Genomic DNA, 22,135 nt, shown 5'->3' with positions numbered 1-22,135 from the left:
CATCATGCCATACATACATGAACCTTTACTCAACTAGGCAGGCCAGTTATTGATCCAGGTGAGAAAAGCCTTCCCCACTACTGATGAGGTCATTGGAGCCAATTAGGTGGGGAGCAGTATCCCTGTTTCATGGGAGAAGGTGAATGAAAGTCATGCTGCAAGGAGTTCTGCAGATCCTCCTGGAGCCCCTCCAGCCGCGAAGGGTCAGGGTGCACACAAAGGTGAGCATGGTCACAGAATCATAGAGTTGGAAGGGACCCAGGGGTCATCTAGTCCAACCCCCTTGCAATGCAGGAATCTCAACTCAAGCATCTAGGACAGATGGCCACCCAAGCTCTGCCTAAAAACCACCAAGGAAGAAGAGCCCACCACCCTCCAAGGGAGTCCAAACAGCTTTTGCTGTCAGAAAGTTCTTCCTGATGTTGAGTCGGAAACTCCTGAAGCCATGGGTTCGAGTCCTAGGCTCTGGAGCAGGAGAAAACAAGCTTGCTGCAGTGCGCCCCTTGAAATATTGGGAGATGGCTATCATATCTCCTCTTTTACCCAGGCTAAAGATGGCCATTCCTCCTCCGCCCTCCGCCCTCGACCAGGCAGCGCAAGAAAAGTCCATCCTTCTTACCTGCTTGGGCGGCAAGTGCGCAGCTTTTCCCCAGCAGCCCCGCCGCGCGCTTCGAGGGCGCACCAGAGATGGACTCCTCCGGCCAGGGAGCGGATCGCAGGAGGAAGAATCGCTGGAAAGGAGGCCGGTCGCTTCTTCCAAGCAAGGGAGGGGAAGGGGGGGTGGCTGGGGGGTAGCAGCCTCGGCTGCACTACAAAAGACGAGCTGGAAGCGGGTTCCTCGTCGCCCCACCAGCTCCAGATCCCCAGAGCAGAATGGAAGTGCGTGCGCCTCCCGCGCACCCAGATCCAAACTTGGGCTGCTGCTGCTGCACCGAGATCACCAGCCGAAAAGGGGACCCCGCTGGGGAATCAAAGGCCCCCGAGTCCAGTTTGGAAGACTCCGCAAAACAAAGCAAAATACCTCCTGGGTACCACCACCCCGCCTTCATTTCAGCCGCATGAGGGCTGGAGAGATGTTTTGCTGCTGCTGCGAGTTAGAGAAATACTTTGCTAGTCTCGTCCCTTATGAGATCTCTCCACCAGAAGATACCAGTGAACTTTCTCTCTCCCCATCTCCCGCGAGATGCTCCAGCCAGTGCCATTATCTGCCTCTCCCCGTTGAATCCAGCAGGTTTCTTCGGACAGCACCCAGACTAGGCTTGAGCGGAGTCAGAAGGGGGCTAGCATAGCCTTGGACACTTCTATGACCCATGTATTGAAGCAGGGATTTGCTGGGCTCCTGGGTTGCATCACATTATTGTGTTTTATTATTTATTTGTGCTTAACTAAATATTTTATTGATGGATTCTCTGTTTCTAATGATGTATTTATTTGTACAGTATTTGTTGCATATTGCATATTAAGTGGTATATCACTGTTATCAATTATGATTGTTTTCTGAGATGGGGGGGGGGAGAGATTTCCTCCTAAGCCCTTGGGTCATGGGCAGATGCCCTGGGCTGTCAATACAGCTGCGCAGAGTGGCTGGGGAAACCCAGCTGGATAGGTGGGGTATAAATTATTATTATTATTATTATTATTATTATTATTATTATTATTATTATTATAATATCACGGCCAAACACCCCTGACCCACCTGTCAGCTCCTTGGTATTCTGAAGAACCATGTAAGGGTAGACCAGTGACTAGAGAGTAAATGGTAAAAGACTCATTACAAATATGACCAAGCACACATGGGAATCTAACTGCAGCAGCCAGTAAACTCTCCACTTTTATTTCTACCCAAAAATCCCATCTCCAAGGTTTACACAGGTAAACGTGTAAGGTTGCGTAATATATAAAGCAGGACATGCACAGGCTTAGGAGAGGTAAAAGGGAAAGGACCCCGGGATGGTTAAGTCATGTCAAAGGTAACTATGGGGTGGGGTGCTCATCTCGCTTTTCAGACCAAGGGAACTGGTCTTTGTCCGCAGACAGCTTTTCGGGTTATGTGGCCAGCAGGACTAAACCGCTTCTGGCGAAATGGAACACCGTGACATAAGCCAGAGCGCATAGAAACGCCGTTTACCTTCCCGCCGGAGCAGTACCTGTTTATCTACTTGCACTGGTGTGCATTCAAGCTGCTAGGCTGGCAGGAGCTGGGACTGAGCAACGGAAGCCCACCCCGTCGTGGGGATTCGAACCACTGACCTTCCGATCGGCAAGCCCAAGAGGCTCAGAGGTTTAGACCACAGCGCCACCCACGTCCCCTTAGGAAGGGGATGACAGCTCCGTATTGACTAATGTTCTCAAATTCCACCAGGCAACTTCCCACTGTACACAGTGTACTATCGATTACAGCTCTCACCTGTCCTATGCTCATTGTTTTGTGGGATTGTGTTGCCTTTTAAAGTCCACTTCTTTTGTTCCAGCAGCTGAGGGAAAGCATCTGTTTGCTGTTGCGTGCACAATGGGTCCTCTTGGTACCTTGATAAAACTGTTAACTTTGCAGCTGTGACTGGTTTTGTTTGGAAGGAAGGAAGGAAGGAAGGGGAAGTGAGCCCTGAGCAGCTTTGCTGCAAGGGAGGCAGGAGTTTCCCCATCCAATTGCACTTCTATAGCTGGCAATTCCAACTGGAGCTGGCTTGGTAATTGTTATTCTCAATCCAGCACCTCAATTGCTGCTGAGATTGCTACATGCACAAGTGACTTAGTCACGGACGCCTATGTGACAATGCTTATATTATACACCAGTGACTGACATAATCAGCAATGATCATTTATGAGCACGATCCCATCAGCGAAACAAAGTCTCATCTCATAGTCTTGAGAACTTAAAAGATCAGCAAAATAGCACCTGTTAGAACCAACCAACATTCCCAAAACAACTCCCCCTCAGCTCCCAAGAAGTCCACATCACACTGTATTTGAAGTTTAAACAATATTTGCTTTTTCAAAAGTAAAGACTTCGTGTTCATAATTCAGCTTTGGGAACTTAAAAAGCAAATGCAATTGCCCTCTTGTAATATGCTGCTTCCTTCACCACAGCTCTATTAATAGAGGTTTTTTACATAAAACAAAGCAAGTTGTGTTGTGTATATTGCACGTTATTCGAGAGCTGAATTACCTCCAGTCCTCGATGGCATGACAGACAGAGCTGAAAATTATCCCCATCTATCTTTAATCATCCCTTTTTCAAATTACACAAGACTCATCTTAACAGGCCCAACTATAAATTACTGTGTGCCAAAGGAGGAGATATCCTATCAGCTTGATCATTAATAAAAGTTATAAAGATGTATCACTACACATTAAAGCTTTAAAGATGTACCACTGCTTATTAAAATTACCTACACTCACACTGCTCCTCGTAGTTTTGTAGGTTTTTTCTCCCACAGCAATCTGACATGCATATATATATATATATATATATATATATATATATATGTAAAGGTAAAGGGACCCCTGACCGTTAGGTCCAGTCGTGGCCGACTCTGGGGTTGCGGCGCTCGTCTCGCTTTATTGGCCGAGGGAGCCGGCGTACAGCTTCCGGGTCATGTGGCCAGGATGACTAAGCCGCTTCTGGCGAACCAGAGCAGCGCATGGAAATGCCGTTTATCTACTTGCACTTTGACGTGCTTTTGAACTGCTAGGTTGGCAGGAGCAGGGACCAAGCAATGGGAGCTCACCCCGTCGCAGGGATTCGTACCGCCGATTTTCTGATTGGCAAGCCCTAGGCTCTGTGGTTTAGACCACAGTGCCACCCACGTCCTGCGTATATATATCCCTTTCCAGTATTTTTGCCATTACTTCGTGTCCCATTATATCCCCTTCTACGTTAATGCATTATTTTCGTCCTTCGATATAAATAAGAGCGCTATCACTGATCCCTCGCCACATGTCTAACTAGTGCTTCTCACGTTTCGGGTGTAGTCACTTGTTTCCCTAGCACCATCTTCTCATTAGACTAAGCCATTCTTTTCATTACATTGTTTTGTTGTATTGCTAATTGCAGAGAAAAACGTTTTCAGAAATAACTTTAACTGTTCCTCGTAATCTAACCTACTTACCGCGGCTACTTCTCTGCTCAAAAGCACACCTGGAAGGACTTCGTTGACTTATCTACTAGGGATCTTAAGATGCCTCTGACAAACTGCAGATCATCCACTCGTTAAGCCACTTTATTATTAGGAAATGTGATCTATTCCTATCTGGTCCCCTGAGCTTCCCAGCCTCCTGAAATATTTAACGTCCATTTTTGCTGAATACAAGCAGGTGTTCGGCTCCCCGGTTACCTCCTCTGAGTCATTCAGGGATCTGCTCACAGTGCTGAAGAGAAAAATCTACTCTACTGGTTTCTTGTTCTGCAGCACATGCAAGACACACTCAGCAAAGCAGGGAGATGTGTCTCTCTTTAATTCACAGGGGGAAAACCTCAACACTGGAATTAATGTTAGCAAGACAGTATTACAAATGTATCGCTTCTACCTGACACGGTAATGTGGCAACCATAAATTTAAAGTTTTTTTTTCAACCCACAACTGATGAAATCCCATAGGTTGGCAATAATTAAAAGAGGTAAGAGGTATAGTTAGAGCATGGTGCTGATAACGCCAAGATTGAAGGCTGGATCCCTGTATGCGACAGCTGCAGATTCCTGCCTTGCAGGGGTTGGACTAGATGATCCGCAGCGTCCCTTCCAACTCTACAGTTCTACGATTCCCTCCCAGTCGTTGTTTCTTTAAAAGTTAAAGTCAATCCAGGTGGCTGCACTTTTGAATAGAGGAATGGGGAGGTAGGTACAGTGGTACCTCGGGATGCGAACAGGATCCGTTCTGGAGCCCCGTTTGCATCCCGAACGGAACGCAAGATGTGACAGCGCATCTGCGTGTGCTGCGTTTCACTGCTTCCGTGCATGTGCATGACGTCATTTTGAGCATCTGCGCATGCGTGAGCGGCGAAACCCGGAAGTAATGCGCTCCGTTACTTCCGGGTTGCCGCGGAGCGCAACTCGAATGCGCTCAACCCGAAGCACATTCATCTCGAGGTATGACTGTATATTCAATAAGGTACATCCATATTATGCTCCATGCAAGATGATGTTGTATGTAGCCATCTGTTCCCATTAGGTAACAACCGTTTCTGATTTTTCTTACTCAACCTGTTGATCTAGATGGGTCCTCAAAACATCTTACAAAAAAGAAGATTGAAATGCAACTTGCCTAAAGGTTGCTTCTAAGTCTTCTGATCTGTACCACTGCTTTGGGGTAGCTCGACTGACCCACCCACACAAATTTCAGGCCTTATGAGGACATTGTGACCATTTTCAATGCTATTCACCCCAGTTACTTCTGCTGAACTGCAGGCACGGTTCTGTCATCTATATTCCCTTTTGCTTATGACTGCAAAGTGCTTTCATGGTCCAGGGGCAGAGCAGAGGTGGGTGGGAGAGGTGTAGCCGCTGACTTTAAAAAAAAAAACAAGGACAAAATCTTCTTTATTTTTGAAAATGCAAAATAAATGGTAAGTTGGCAATATGGCAAGCAAACAAGCATGCTGCTAAAACCTGTAGGACTTAAATAATGTAAGAAGAGAATGCCTAGCCTAGCCTAATCACAGAAGAATTGCTGAAGGATAGAAGGAAGTATAATTATTTGTTCTCTTCGCTGTGGAAGGTGCAGATCAGCTTCCATACCTGCAATTGGATTTGTTTTCTGGAAGCTTGTCTGAAGAAGTAAGCCAAATAGAACTGACAAAAGATTAAGTTGTTGAACTTAGCAATAAACCAAAAATCAATTGATTTACTTCAGCCTACCTGCCTTGTGGCTGAATTTTCACAGCTACTTAATTTGTCTTGCTGCTTTTCATTTCCTTGACACTCGCTGCATCTATGAAGGCTCCTCCACAAGCCAGCCCTACACATGTCGGCTAGCAATTTTTTGTAGATCTAATTATATTGCAAGGGCCTAGTTGAAAAAAGAGCAGTAATTTTATCAGTTGCAGTCTTAACTACACTTAACTGGGGGTAACACCCTGAGCTCTTAGTAGTTCCTATTTCTGAAGGGACATAAAGACTGCACTGCAAGTTAGTTTGGTCCCTCTTGGAATGTATGCAACCCATTTTAGGCCAAGCTAAATTTATACTTTATTTTTAAGTAAAGGTAAAGGGACCCCTGACCATTAGGTCCAGTCGTGACCGACTCTGGGGTTGCGGCGCTCATCTCGCTTTATTGGCCGAGGGAGCCGGCATACAGCTTCTGGGTCATGTGGCCAGCATGACTAAGCCACTTCTGGCGAACCAGAGCAGCGCATGGAAACGCCGTTTACCTTCCTGCCAGAGCGTACCTATTTATCTACTTGCACTTTGACGTGCTTTTGAACTGCTTGGTTGGCAGGAGCAGGGACCGAGCAACGGGAGCTCACCCCGTCGCGGGGATTCAAACCGCCGACCTTCTGATTGGCAAGTCCTAGGCTCAGTGGTTTAACCCACAAAGCGCCACCCGCACCCCTACTTTATTTTTAGACTGAACTAAAAATTGAATTCAGTAAAGAAACTTTTATAGAGATTGTATACAATTAGCAAACTAATTTTTGCAAACGGCAATCTTTATGTAACCAAAACACTTCTATCCACATACAAGAGAAAAGTGTCACTGAGCTTTGAGAACCCTAAACTTTGCATAAACAAGAGAATAATTCAAAAACATGTGTGGGGGGGGAGACAGATCAGCGAGAGCTGAGCAAGCTCAGTTGCCATGCAATGCTGGCTGACTACTGGAAGGGTTGGGGAGGGGGGCAGAAATAAGAAAAAAAACAGGGTTCATAAGGAACATATGTTCTACAATGGGGCATGGCTGGCTTGCTAGGACACCAAAGAAGAGAACTCTACACATCAAAGTTGTGTTGCAAGCCCATATGTATCGAAACAATGCTTTTAAATATACTGTACAGCCGTACCTTGATTTTCGAACAGCTACTCAAACGTTTTGGCTCCCAAACGCCACAAACCTGGAAGTTACTGTTCCAGTTTGTGAACTATTTTTGGAAGCCGAACGTCCGATGGGGCTTCTGCGGCTTCCGATTGGCTGCAGGAGCTTCCTGCAGCCAATCAGAAGCCGCGCTTTGGTTTCTGAATGTTTTGGAAGTCGAACGGACTTCCGGAAAGGATTCTGTTCGACTTCCAAGGTACGACAGTATAGAAGATAACCAGATGAAGAGGCAATGGGATTATTAGATAAAGGTGTTTAAGAGTATTAGAAGGAATACAGGGAAGATAAACCAATAATCTTCACTGTAAACGCTGAAGAAATCTACACACAAATCATTGTTTTGGGGGATAGCATGGGCAGAGCAACCAACATCAGTTAGCAGCTGCAGCAAGGAGTCTCTGAAGCTGCATGCACAGTAAGTGCTTAGGAGAGAGTAAGAGTTACCCAGATATTGCAGCCGTTATGCAAGGTAAGGAACCTGTTAAGGAGTTCTAGGGGAAGTGTTTGCAATGGGCACAGTTCCCAGGTAAGCTCAGGAGCCAAACATTTTGCAAAGTGGTCCCTTGTGCTAAAGTGCGCTTTCTCCATAACTACCCATCACCAGAGTTTGCCTTTGCAAACTCAAGGATACATGACACATGGCTAGAGAGAAATTGCCCCATTGCGGCATTTTCCGAGTCTATAGCCTGCTGGAGGGGTGTGTTGTGACTGGAGGTTGTGTTACACTATTCCAACACAGTGTGGCAAATTTATTTCATTTGTTCCCTTCCACCTATCTTCAACGGGAGGAAAAATACTTGCATCACACACACACTTAGAGTAAAGTCGAAATGTCACTGTGGGTGTACTTCTGAAAATTATGCCCTGCGCTTTTATACTAATTGTCAGCCACCTTGAGGGAGTTCAGGTCCAAAGGCAGGTTATAAATCCTAAAAACAGAGGTGATAAAAAATATCATTTTAACAGAATACAGAAAAGAACCCATTTTTTTCTGGTGGTGGGGGGACAGAGAGAAGCGGGGAGGGTACAGGTCGGAGCCAAACAGTACAAACTGAGAGCATTTGCAGATGACTTAGTATTGACGTTACAGGAGCCAGAATCTAGTACTAAAAGGGTTTTAGAACTAATTCAAGAATTTGGTCAAGTGGCAGGATTTAAACTGAACAAGTTAAAAACTAAGGTTTTAGAGAAAAATTTAACACCGATTGAAAGAGAGAGGTTTCAGAATGAGACAGGCTTGACTGTGGTTAAGAAAGTGAAATACCTGGGGATTAATATGACAGCCAAAAATGGGAACTTATTTAAAGATAATTATGAAAAATGTTGGACGGAAGTGAAAAAAGACTTAGAAATTTGGTCGAACTTGAAGCTTTCACTGTTGGGTCGTATTGCTGTGATAAAAATGAATGTATTGCCTAGAATGCTGTTTTTGTTTCAAACATTGCAAATTGTGGACAAGATGGACTGTTTCAAGAAGTGGCAGAGAGATATTTCTAGATTTGTCTGGCAGGGCAAGAAGCCCAGAATAAAATTTAAGATATTAACTGATGCAAAGGAAAGGGGTGGATTTGCCCTGCCAGACTTTAAACTTTACTATGAATCAGCAGCCTTTTGCTAGTTGAAAGAATGGCTGCTTCTGGAAAACACAGACATTTTGGACTTAGAAGGTTTTAACAATGTATTTGGATGGCATGCATATCTGTGCTATGACAAGGTCAAAGCGCATAAAGTATTTAAAAACCATATTGTCAGGAAAGCATTGTTTAACGTTTGGATAAGATATAAGGACTTCTTGGAAAATAAAACCCCAAGGTGGCTGTCACCAATGGAAGCAAAAGCCCAGAAAAAGCTCAATATGGAGGCCAAATGGCCAAAATATTGGGAAATTTTGGAACAAGAGGGAGATAGACTGAAACTGCAGAGTTTTGAGAAACTAAAAAACAAAGTGCGAGATTGGCTTCATTATTATCAGATAATGGAGGCATATAATTTGGACAAGAAAATTGGCTTCCAGGTGGAAAAATCAAAATTAGAAACAGAACTGTTAGAACCCAAAACTAAGATTTTGTCAAAGATGTATAACTTGCTGTTGAAATGGAATACTCAGGATGAAACGGTGAAATCTGCTATGATTAAATGGGCACAAGATGTTGGACATAACATTATGTTTGCTGACTGGGAACAGTTATGGACCACAGGTATGAAGTTTACGGCATGCAATGCCTTAAGAGAGAATATTATGAAGATGATATACAGGTGGTACATGACCCTAGTCAAGCTTGCAAAAATCTATCATTTGCCCGATAATAAATGTTGGAAATGTAAAGAAACTGAAGGTACATTCTTTCACCTTTGGTGGACGTGCCCAAAGATTAAGGCTTTCTGGGAAATGATCTATAATGAAATGAAAAAGGTATTTAAATATACCTTCCTGAAGAAACCAGAGGCCTTTCTTCTGGGCATTGTCAGCCAATTGGTGCCAAAGAAGGACAGAACTTTTTTTATGTACGCTACAACAGCAGCAAGAATACTCATTGCAAAGTATTGGAAGACACAAGATCTACCCACTTTGGAAGAATGGCAGACGAAGGTGATGGACTATATGGGATTGGCAGAAATGACTGGCAGAATCCGAGACCAGGGAGAAGAGTCGGTGGAAGAAGATTGGAAGAAATTCAAAGACTATCTACAGAAATATTGTAAAATTAATGAATGTTAGAATGATGTTGGATAGAAATTAAGTGGTTTCCAGCTGCAATGCTTTAAGAGAATATGAAAAAAGGGTTATAAATGGTAAGGATTTGCTGAACCAACAATTTGAAGTGGAATACAAAAAAGGGAGGTATGAGGAGGTCCGGGAAACAAGCTAAAGGAAAATAAGCAATGGAAAATCTGTGTGTTTTTAACTATTTTTATTTTGTATTTTTGTTATTTTTTCATTTTTATTGTAATACTTTAAAAAATCTTAATAAATATCTTATAAAAAAAAAGAAGAAGCGGGGAGGGAACTATCCTTTCACTTTGCTAGCTTCCACTAGCAAGACTCATTAGTTGAATCCATCCCAAACACTGGAACACCAGCCAAGCTGATTGACACTTCTCCTCACGAACAAAAATATTTTAAAATTATATACAGTACAGATCTCTCACTGGGGGAGGTGGGCGTTTTGCAGCACACATATCCAGGTACAATTACTTCACATAAGGGCAAAACAGACACTTAAGAGTCAGGTGCAAGTTTTAAATAATTATTTGATTTAGTGTTCAAAAGCTCCTTAACAATTCATAATGACATACTTTTAGAAATACAGAACTTTGCATATCTAGCAAAGTGAAGTTATACAAACACAAGGCACCTTTAAAACTTGGTAAAGCAAATATAAGGCACATGATTACATTTAACGAGAGAATTAGGTGAAAACTCTGGATCAGAGTTCACTGTGCAATCAAGCATGCTAGATAAACAAGCAACGTAGTTTGACTGGAAAGTTTTTTGAAGATGGGAATTATTTTTAAACCATACCATGCTCCAGCTCATCCGTTTGAAGTGTCCAAGGAGCTTTTTCAAGCAGTGAAAAACATCTTACTGGTGCAGTTTAAGATGATTAAAATGACTCTTTGAAGTCAGTAACAAAGCAGCACTGTAAGGATTAAGTTTCATTACTTCCCATCGGTTAAATCCCTCCCATTCATTGCCACTAACTAAAGAGGACCAAGATCTCCCCCTTGCCAAGCGATCCAAATAAGCTTTCAGTAAAAAGAGAAAAAGATCAGGAAGGCCATTCAGAGCCCCATGAGAAAGTGCATGAGTACCTTTGAAGGGATACTGAAAGATTCTACAAATCCTGCAAATCCTAACCAGAGAGAAGCAGGAAGACTGGAAACCGTATAAATTGCTTCCAGTCAAGTAGCTATTTTGTCCTCAAAGCCTTCCCTACTGATCTTAAAACATTACACTTGCATTTACAAACAGCCCATCTGTTGTTTTTTTGGCTAAAGAGATGGCAGGAGGAAGAAACAGCAGGAAAAATGGAATTATTTACTCACTTTCAGGGTTAGCTGAAATGAGAATAGTAGCTAAAGCAATGAGAATGCTTTGATGAAGGCTAAAAATGCCTGTTTGGTAGTGAAGATTCATAAAAACAGCAGCTTTAGCTAGTATTCTGAACACCAAATCAGAATAATCTCACATATTAAGGGTTGGAAAGGAAAGTATATACTCTCTATACTTATTTTCAAAGATGCTAGAAAATTCATCAAGATAGACTGGAGGTAAGAAGTGCACCTGGGTGGGGCTAACAGTATGTATCAAACATTTTTTTTACTTCATTTATTCAGAGATTCAATCCTACATAAGAACCACTAATAAGGAAACAGGCTGACAAGTCATAGCTCAAGCGACAAGATTTAATTTGGTATCACTGCTATGAAGTTGTGGGGGTTTTTCCCTGTATGTTAGTGAACTAGAAGTAGGGTGATTTGACTTATTTTCTAATACGTACATCCTGCCTTTCTTCTATGGAATCGAAGGCTAAAGGAAGCAGGGAAGAGATGGGTAGAAACAGAACTGCATGCAGATCCAAACTTTTATCACAAGCAACTAGACTCTTCCCAATAGCCCTGTCTACAGGAGCAGTAGGAGGATTGCCTTCTCACCCAGCTGCTCTATGCCAAGGGCTTTTCTAGATGTGATTTCTTCTCCAAGCCCCGGTACCCAATCCAAACGTAATTCCTCAAAACAGTGTTTCCATTGCAAATAGATAACTTTTCTCCGCATTAGCCCACAATACTAAATTCATTGTTCAGAAAATGAACTCTCTGAGCGGCGAAAGCAGAAAATCTTGAGAAAAGTCACTGTGGATCTTCAACAAAAACAAGTGACAGAAACAGGTAAAAGGTGTGCGAAAACACCTGTCACTTGAGAGGAGCAGCACATCCTTTGAATTTACAGATCTCTTGAAACTGAGTGCTGTGTGACGTTGGCAACTGTTAGAGCTAGCGGTATCTCTAGTGATCAATGAAAAGTCCTATCTGTCTGTTATTCTGTAGAATTAAAAAAAAATACTTTAAAAAAATCTTCTACAGAGGCTAGACACTTGACTACTGTACATGATAGAATCTCCGACAGTGACAGATAAGGACAGAAGTGGGCAAAATCCACAGGAAGCCAAAACTAATATGAGAAAGACAAACTGAGTTGCCTTGAAGGGAACAGGGAACATTGTAGTCTTGGTAGAAATGCCTGACTCTTCAGAGTTATATAGCTACAAGGCATCATATTATTGTAACCACCGAAGTTTACGACGTAGCTATGCTCTTTGAGCAAATATTGTCGAAAGCATAAAATTCTTAAAGAATGGCACCTGTGTGTATAAGAACCAAGTTGGAAGTAAAGGATGAGTTTGCAATTTACTAGTTAGTTACACTTTGCTTCAGATGGACTTAGACCAGGGCAAGTAATTCTTGGACCACAAATTATCACAGATAGTGATGTAGCAACTGTAACAAAAAGGAGAAAGTCCAAAGAAAGCACTAATGCTGTAGTGCAAAGCAGTGTAATAGAAAGAAAAGCATAGTTCTGTTGATGGAGCAGAACACCTGGTTATAGGCAGTGAACCCGGCCAAAGTAGTATCAAAATTAAGATATTTCTGTACTTTGGAGGAATGTTGTTAAAAATAAAGACCAAGCACTCCCATTGAGAGAGAGAAATGTTCAAGTATGGCAGATGCAGCTGCTAGCACTCTTTCCACCCTGCACTATCATATCGTTATTTGTTTTATCACAGTGACAAAGATCAGTCTACTTCATCCTTAGTCTCGGTACTGAAGCACTCAAGGCACCCTTTTAACTGGTCCCCAGCGCTGAAAAGTCCTGAAATATCTAACCCTAGAATTATTTCCCCAATAGCATTACCTTCAAAGGTTCCTGTGTCAATTTCCACCCAAATGCACGAAGTAACTTTAGCCTCTCAGGACACACGGCCCCAACTATTCTGTTTGGCCACCCACATTTCTATGAGCCACAAAGTAGAGACAGGTCAGGGTAAGGTTCCTAGGATGTCTCTTGCGCAGCACCAGACACCGTAGCTCCACAACTGCTTTTCTTAACACGATTCGCATCTAGTCTTTTCCTTCCTTCTCCTAGCCAAGAAGAACTTTCTGCATCCTGCGCGCTGCAACAATGGCTTCGTCTTCTGAATCGGACTCACTCTGGGAAGTGGAACTCTGAGATGCAGAACTGCAGGGGGAAGAGCACTCAGGAGAACACAGGTAGTGCATCAGAGGAAGGCGGTACTTCCCACAGAAGTCCACAAATTTGATTTGTCGGACACAGCTGTCAAAATAGACTCCTATGGGCAAAAGAAACGTAGTTTAAGACAACAAATGCTTTCGTATTTATCGTTAAAGTGTGCATGTATCTTATTTGTATAATTCCTATGCAATATTCAACTGTGTCCAGTCAGCACAAGGAATTCCATTAGCACAAGGGGACTTCCCCCCCCTTCTTCCCTTGCATCCGCCCCAAATTTGTTCCTAAGGGGTAGGGGGAACCCCTTAACAGATTGAAGGGGTGCCCAGGGGAAGGGGGGAAGTCCTACCGCACAAGCGAAATCTTTGTGCTGATTACACATTACTGTCCTCAGTGCTGTTTTAGATGAAGCCCTAATTATCTGTCTGCAAAAGGCACTAACAAACAGGAAAACCCGGTTGCTGATTTCGGCTGTCTCTGGTTGTAAACTGATGGGCCAGAAAGCAGAAGTGGGTTATGACCCATCCTGACTAGGTTGAATTAGGGGCACTGTTCTCTTTTTCCCTCTTGAGGATGGGAAGGTATTTTGAAGAAATAGGTGAAGGGGTACTACTGATTGCCAACTGCTGCACTAGGTGGACCGATGACAAAAACAAATCCTACTAGGAAGTAGGAGAAAAACAAATGGGGAAGAGACAGAGATGGAGAAAGGTAGATGTAAACAGTAAAATAAATAAAGTCCCATGGTGCATGTTGCAGTTAACCACTGTTGACACAATTCTATTCAAGTCTACTCTTCACTTCATTGGGGCTTATTCACAGGTAAATGTGTATAGGACTGCAGCCTAAGTTTCTGTTCTGAAAAGGTTGATGACTCCTTTCCTAAATGAACTGAAGTTCTCACAGTTCTGATTTAACACCTATTTCTCCAAATTATCTTCCAGAAAAGTTTTTTTTTTTTCTGGGCAAGAAAAATGCAAGGTTGCCTTACTGAAAGCTGAGGGCTAGTTTGTTAAGTTCAGTGGACCCTCCAGATACAAACTTAATTCGTTCCGGGGGTCCGGGCATACCCTGAAAAGTCCACAACATGAGGAGCTGCTTCTGCACATGCATGCGGCACGAAGAGCGCGCGGCAAAACCCGGAAGTGCGTTTGCAACCCGAAAGTTATGTTACCCGACGGTAATGTAACCCGAGGGTCCACTATGCAGACAGGGATATATTTTGTACTAGTCTTTAAATTGCTATGCCCTAATATTAAATAAAATTGACTGAGTAACCTCACATGTGAAAAGCAAGTTAGTTCCTCATGTGTCAGCTTTAGAAATGAACCTGAGCAATTTGGGCACTAAGTCAAGTCACGGCTGGGCTTTGCATGTCATCCAAGCCAAAACTTATGATTAGCCCAAGCTGTGGCCAAGGTTTGCTCTTGAATGTGGCTCCTGGTCACTAAGTAAAGTGTGTAGCTACGACAACATGCTTGATCAAACCTTAGGTTGGCTTATCATGGCAGTAAAAAGGAACGGGGAGGAAGAAAGTGGCTGTGAGTACTTGTGCAGGAAGGCAGGAGGAATGTCCCACAAGAACAGGGAATAGGGCATACCTCCACATTTAGGGTTGGGGCAGTTGCTGGCTAGGCTCAAATAGCGGAGGAGATTCCCAGGGAGGTCACTAGGAACATAAGGAACATTGCGGGTTTTAATGGTGCGTCCAGCCAGTTCTTGGAGACTTGGAGGATTGTAGGTCAAGTCACGGACAAATCGTACAACCAGTGGGTTCCCACGCAAACTCAATTCTTCAAGATGAACCAAATTGAGGATTTCCCGAGGAAGGTATGTCAGCAGGTTATTGTGGAGGCTAAGGGAGCGCAAGGAATGCAACCTGGAAACCAAACATCAGAAAACCTGGGGTAAGGCAATGCCAGAATTCCAGTCCTCTGGTCCCTCTTTCCCTTACACTTTCCATAGGAGAGCCTACGTCTCCTGGATTAGACCCTGAAATTTCCTTTCAAGAACCCAAACATATGCAGTATGTTTAAAGCACTTTGTATGTTCAAAGGGATTACTGCTTTGATCCAATGGCTTACATCCTGGTTTTTGCTGCAGTGATAACTTCACTTCAAACTTCAGATCATACATAACGCCTTTCCCTTCACAGGTCTGCATGAGATTATTTCCAAACCATTCAAAGATGTCAAAATAACATGGCTGATACAGAATGCAAATCTGCATATTTGCATAGACAAAACAGCCCTAAACAGACTAATGAGAAATCCAAAGGAATCCAAATGAATTACTGCAAGATCCAGTATTGCCATTTTTGCGTAAATTTAACAGTACACATCAATGTGATTAAGCTGCATAATTTCATTTAGAGACTTTTCCTATAGCACACAAATTGCATGCAGATTGTCATACGACACAATTGCACAATATGTTTTGCGACATAAGCTTGCTGTGAAGCCACAGCTAATCACAACTGGCTTGTACATACAACAAAACACCTTGCATGCTTCTTCCTACACACAAATACCTGCTGAAGCAGGAGTTACCAGGTTCTGAAGAGCTAGATATATTCAAAACAGTTAAATTGCTCAAAATACTCACTGTGCCAACTGAGGTGGAATACTCTGTATCTTGTTGTCACATAGGACTAGGTAATTGAGTAAAGGCAGATTAGCCAACTCTGGTGGAATCGAAGTAATGAAGTTTCCTCCAAGGTACAAAAACTCCAAACTGGAAGACAAAGAGAAAAGCGACACAAAAAGTTTATAGTAATGATTTCTCTCAGCTCAGAATTTCAATTCACAATACAACCCACTTATGGAAAGAACACGGTGCAAAGGACCTGTACGATCCGGAAGAAATATCAACAACCTCAGATATACAGATGACACAACACTGATGGCAGAAAGTGAGGAGGAATTAAAGAACCCTTTAATGAGGGTGAAAGAGCAGAGCGCAAAATATGGTCTGAAGCTCAACATCAAAAAAACAAAGATCATGGCCACTGGTCCCATCACCTCCTGGCAAATAGAAGGGGAAGAAATGGAGGCAGTGAGAGATTTTACTTTCTTGGGCTCCATGATCACTGCATACGGTGACAGCAGCCACGATATTAAAAGACGCCTTCTCCTTGGGAGAAAGGCGATGGCAAACCTAGACAGCATCTTAAAAAGCAGAGACATCACCTTGCCATCAAAGGACTGTATAGTTAAAGCTATGGTTTTCCCAGTACAGTGGTACCTTGGGTTAAGTACTTAATTTGTTCCGGAGGTCCGTTCTTAACCTGAAACTGTTCTTAACCTGAAGCACCACTTTAGCTAATGGGGCCTCCTGCTGCCGCTGCGCTGCCGGAGCACAATTTCTGTTCTCATCCTGAATCAAAGTTCTTAACCTGAAGCACTATTTCTGGGTTAGCGGAGTCTGTAACCTGAAGTGTCTGTAACGTGAAGCGTCTGTAACCCAAGGTACCACTGTAGTGATGTATGGAAGTGAGAGCTGGACCATAAAGAAGGCTGATCACCGAAGAATTGATGCTTTTGAATTCTGGTGCTGGAGGAGACTCTTGAGAGTCCCATGGACTGCAGGAAGATCCAACCTCTCCATTCTGAAGGAAATCAGCCCTGAGTGCTCACTGGAAGGAAAGATCCTGAAGCTGAGGCTCCAATACTTTGGCCGCCTCATGAGAAGAGAAGACTCCCTGGAAAAGACCCTGATGTTGGGAAAGATGGAGGGCACAAGGAGAAGGGGACGACAGAGGACGAGATGGTGGGACAGTGTTCTCGAAGGTACCAGCATGAGGGAGGCAGTGGAAGACAGGAGGGCCTGGCGTGCTCTGGTCCAGGGGGGCACGAAGAGGCGGACACGACTAAACGACTCAACAACAACAGCCATTGATGGCTATGTCTCATACAAGGAGCAGAAGGAAAACTGGTGCACTCCGAACCTCCTTCTGGGAAGTCTCTGGCTGGTGTTCCTGGGAGCAGGCTTTGAAAGCCTCTTTTCTTTTTTAACAAATAGTTTTCATTAAAGATTTTTCTGTGATCACAGAATTATAGTTGGGAGGGACCACGAGGGTCATCTAGTCCAACCTCCTGCCGTGCCCAGCCTTTTGCCCAATGTGGGGCTTGAACCCCCAGCCCTGAGATTAAGAGCCTGGCGCGCTCTGCTCCAGGGGGGCACGAAGAGGCCGACACGACTGAACAACATAGCTGTCAAGCGTCCCTTATTGGGCGGGACAGTCCCTTATCCCAGCGCCACGTCCCGCTGCTGCCCCTTCTGGATGATGTCCCTTAAATAAGCTCCTGGAGGGAACGGGGCCCTTTCTATGTCCAGCTGTCCTTTGTCAACAACAAATTGTTGCTGTTTTTTTGTGTTGAATAGATGCTATATGTCAAAACAAAAAAAAAAAAATTCCTTCCAGTAGCACCTTAAAGACCAACTAAGTTAGTTCTTGGTATGAGCTTTCGTGTGCATGCACACTTCTTCAGATACACTGAAACAGAAGTTGCCAGATCCTTCTATATAGTGAGAAGGTGGGGAGGGGTATTACTCAGAAGGGTGGTGGGAATGGGTGATTGGCAGATAGCTGTGATGAGCCTGTTGACGACTCTTAACGACTGCAATAGGTCTTACAGGAAAAAGCAAGGGGTGAGAAGGTGAAAAATGGCTTTGTCATGTATAATGAGATAAGAATCCAATGTCTTTGTTCAGACCAGGTCTCTCCATGGTTTTAAGTTTGGTAATGAGTTGCAATTCAGCAGCTTCTCTTTCCAGTCTATTTCTGAAATTCCTTTGTAGTAATACAGCTACTTTGAGATCTTGTATAGAATGTCCTGGGAGATTGAAGTGTTCTCCTACTGGTTTCTCTGTCTTGTGATTCTTGATGTCCGATTTATGTCCGTTTATTCTTTGGCGTAAGGTTTGGCCTGTTTGTCCAATATAGAGAGCTGAAGGACACTGTTGGCATTTGAAGGACTGATGTAATACCCCTCCCCACCTTCTCACTATATAGAAGGATCTGGCAACTTCTGTTTCAGTGTATCTGAAGAAGTGTGCATGCGCACGAAAGCTCATACCAAGAACTAACTTAGTTGGTCTTTAAGGTGCTACTGGAAGGGGAAAATTTTTTTTGTTTTGACTATGGCAGACCAACAGGGCTACCTATCTGTAACAGATGCTATATGGTCATTTATGGACCTCATAGGTATCGAAAGCCCTTTGCACGCAACGAAAGATGTATTTTACCAAAGTAAATGTTGATCCCTTATTTTCAGATCTGTACATGGACAGCTATGCGATCCAGAGCCTGGTCCAGGGGGCACGAAGAGGGGCCGCGCCCCGGTCTCCCTTCTCCCTCCCGAGGGCCGAGCCCCCCGCTTCCCTCCTCACCTGCTGAGCTGCTGGATGGCGGGCGGGATGCCCTGGAGGCGGTTGCTGCCCAGGCTGAGGCTCCGGAGGCGGCGCAGGCCCAGCAGCGCGCCGGGCACTCGCGTGAAGCGGTTGCCGCTGAGGTTGAGGACGCGCAGGCTGCGGGCGAGCGGGGCCCCGGCCAGGCCCTTGGGCAGCGAGCCCTCGGCGCCCAGCCGGTTGTTCTTGGCCAGCAGCGTGTGGAGCCGCGGCAGCTCCAGCAGCTCCGCGCCCAGCGCCGACAGCCCCGTCCCGCTCACGTCCAGCACCTCCAGCGCCGGGAAGCGACGGCCCAGACCCGCCGGCAGGCCGCCCTCCGGCGACAGCCACGAGGCCGGCGGAGCCAGGCGGCGGGTCGGCGACGCGGCAGCAGCGGCAGTCGAGGCCTCCGCCGCGGCCTCCTCCTCGGCCTCGCGTGCGCCGGCCTCCGCCTCGGCCCGGCCCGGCTGCGCCGCCATCGCGCTCCGTCTGAGGAGGAGGAGGCGGCCCCGGAACCTGCGCGCCAGGCCCGACCCGCCTCCGTCCTCGGGGCCGCGCGCCTTACTCAGCTTCCCGGGCGGCCTCGGCGCGCAGGCCGGAGGGCTTCTGTCACCTTCCTGCCTCTCGTCAGGTTTATACACCGCTTGAATGTGAAGCAGAATAAGAAGCGGTGCTCGCCTTAATAAAAAGCAGAATAAAAAGTGTTGTTGGCCGCCCTGAGCCCGCTTTGGCTGGGGAGGGCGGGATAGAAAGAAAATTTATTATTATTATTATTATTACGCCTCGAAAGTGCTGTTCAAAAAGATGAAATTGAGGGAAATCGGCAATGCTTTAAAAGCAGCAGAAGTTAAAATACTGAAACAGATGATGATTTTATTACTACTACTACTAATTATTATTATTATTTCTACAAACCTGCCTATCTATTTATTTTCTGTCTACCCACCTGTTTCTCTCATTTATCTATCTATTTAATAAAATTTATACGCCATTGTAAAACAACAACACCTTCAAAGCAGTTTACAAAAAGACAAAACGGGGAAACTGAGGGAAACCCACAACGTTGCTTTAAAAACGGAGCAGAAGTTAAAATACTGAAACAGATGGTGATTTTATTATTACTATTATTACTACTATTTATTATTATTATCATTATCATCATCATCATTTCTACAAACCTGCCTACCTATTTATTTTCTGTCTACCTACCTGTTTCTCTCATTTATCTATCTATTTAATAAAATTTATACGCCATTGTAAAACAACACCACCTTCAAAGCAGTTTACAAAAAGACAAAACGGTGAAAGTGAGGGAAACCCACAACGTTGCTTTAAAAACGGAGCAGAAGTTAAAATGCAGAAACTATTATTTTATCTACCTGGTTATCTATTTATGGTCTACCTCCCTCCCTATTTGTTTTTCTCTGTTTCTCCTATAAAATTTGTACGCTGCTTCATTGCAAAACAACACTGTCCCAAAGCGGTTTACAAAAAGATAAAATGGTGGATCATCGAATTAGAGATTTGTAGAATTGGAAGAGGCCGTTAGTGTCATCTACGGTAGTTCAACCCCCTGCAGAAATGAAAATATACGAGTGTCACCTGGACACTTCCCTGCCAGATGCAACCTTGAACTTGGCCTGGCAGCAAATCAGCAAACAGTAGAGCTATCTGAGCCCAGGAGTTTTATGCTGACAAGATCTGACTCTTGCCAGCACTTGTGCTGCAGCATTCTGCACTAACGGCAGCTTCTGGATCAAAGATAAATTATTAGATACTTATTTATACCCTCCCAAAAAAGACTCAAGGTGGATTACAGATAAAAATTTAAAACATGCAGATTAAAAACATAGGGGGGATCATTCAAAAACAAACATAGAATTAAAACTATGTGTGTACGCACACACACACACACACCCCGCACTTAGAACCATGCAAATAATTACAAAAAAAGCACAGCACCAGCCATTCCATTAAAAGATTTCAGATCCTTGTTGCCATAAGAAAGTCAATGCATTCCTGACATGGAGGTGGTGACGGGGTGGTGCTTAGTGATGGGAAGGCCTGGGGAAAACCCAGAAAAATTAGGGGGGGGACTGTTCCCCCCCCATTCTTTCCAAATGGAAACAAATGGCTTGGGGGGTACAGGAAAAAAAATGGGTTTCCCCCAATTTTCCTGGGTTTTTTCCCCCAGACCTTCCCATCTCTAGTGGTGACTGGGCACATCAGACAGGAGGGGCCTGGCCTAGAGTATTCCCAGACACGGGGCTTGCTTTTTTGCCTGTTGGGTTTTGGTAGGAAGGAGCTAGATTTCATCACACCAGCTGCACCCCCACCCCCCACCCCCCGCAATCTGAAGTGTTAACGGCCCAAACGCAGCTCCTGCCCCACCAACCCTTAGTCAGCTCCCACCTGCCTGCCTTGCTTACCACCGGTCCAGGTGCGTGGTACTACCTGCCAGGTTGCCCCTTTTCAGCACTGCCTTTGCAGAACTTGCCTGGGAGCAGGATGGGGGACACAGCTAGAACTGGCTCAGCCTGTTATTGGTTCTGGTTCCACCTACTCTTGGGCTCCCTGCTTTCCACCCTAACAGGTAAAGGTAAAAGGACCCCTGACCGTTAGGTCCAGTCGTGGCCGACTCTGGGGTTGCGGCGCTCATCTCGCTTTATTGGCCGAGGGAGCCGGCGTACAGCTTCCGGGTCATGTGGCCAGCAGGACTAAGCCGTTTCTGGCGAACCAGAGCAGCGCACGGATACGCCGTTTACCTTCCCGCCGGAGCAGTACCTATTTATCTACTTGCACTTTGACGTGCTTTCAAACTGCTAGGTGGGCAGGAGCAGGGACCGAGCAACGGGAGCTCACCCCATTGCGGGGATTCGAACCACTGACCTTCTGATCGGCAAGCCCTAGGCTCAGTGGTTTAACCCACAGCGCCACCCGCGTTCCACCCTAACAAGCCCAGCGGAAACCAGGCCGCCCTGCACTCAGGATGTTGTCATCTAGCAAGTCAATGAGATTAGGCTGAAGGTTGTGGGGACCCAAGTGGATAAGAGTGATGCTGTGTTCTGACATGTGCAGTGGTGGAATGGTGAAAAGGGGTTGTCTCCCAAACGTGCCTTCATCATTTTACCCTGAGAAGTTCAATCAGATTATTTTCAAGGCAGCTTACAAGCTGTCAGGGAACTGCCATCGGAACTAGCGGAGGAGGCGAGGCTCCACAGCGATGCTGGAGAGGGGCCAAGCAGGGAGAGAGGCAGGTCTCCGGCTGGGGAAGAAAATCAGTGCAACACCAGGGATAGAGGGGGGCCAATGGGGAGAGCAGAGAGGGGGCTCCAGGACTCTTCGCAGGACACCAGCGAGGAGAGTACAGGTCCTCCGCTGCCCACACCCACCCTGCGCAGAAGACTTCCGCGCAGGGAAAGTAGGCGGCGACTTGGCGTCAAAGAACTTCTTTGCTGGAAGAGGTTCA

At 45.0% G+C, this 22,135-nt stretch overlaps 1 protein-coding gene and 1 long non-coding RNA gene across 2 annotated transcripts; one reads left to right on the top strand and one right to left on the bottom strand.

Moving 5' to 3' along the window:
- Positions 1-5,099: 5,099 nt before the first annotated feature.
- LOC310753079 lies at positions 5,100-8,030 on the top strand. The gene is made up of 3 exons (XR_014543158.1): positions 5,100-6,194; positions 6,563-7,402; positions 7,515-8,030. It is a non-coding gene; the product is annotated as an uncharacterized lncRNA (long non-coding RNA).
- A 2,232-nt stretch (positions 8,031-10,262) lies between these two features.
- LRRC58 (leucine rich repeat containing 58) lies at positions 10,263-19,157 on the bottom strand. Its single transcript, XM_083593794.1, has 4 exons — positions 18,670-19,157; positions 15,883-16,011; positions 14,880-15,157; positions 10,263-13,378 (listed from the first exon to the last, which is right to left on the bottom strand). The coding sequence occupies exons 1-4, from the start codon at positions 19,143-19,145 to the stop codon at positions 13,170-13,172; spliced, it is 1,092 nt and encodes a 363-aa protein (XP_083449920.1). The 5' UTR covers positions 19,146-19,157; the 3' UTR covers positions 10,263-13,169.
- Between the last annotated feature and the right edge of the window lie 2,978 nt (positions 19,158-22,135).

Source organism: Podarcis filfolensis, assembly GCF_964270895.1.
Source record: "Podarcis filfolensis genome assembly, chromosome: 17".
Taxonomy (NCBI): Eukaryota; Metazoa; Chordata; class Lepidosauria; order Squamata; family Lacertidae; genus Podarcis; species Podarcis filfolensis.
The sequence above is the reverse complement of the archived record's forward strand: the minus strand, read 5'-3'. Positions and strand labels throughout refer to the sequence as shown.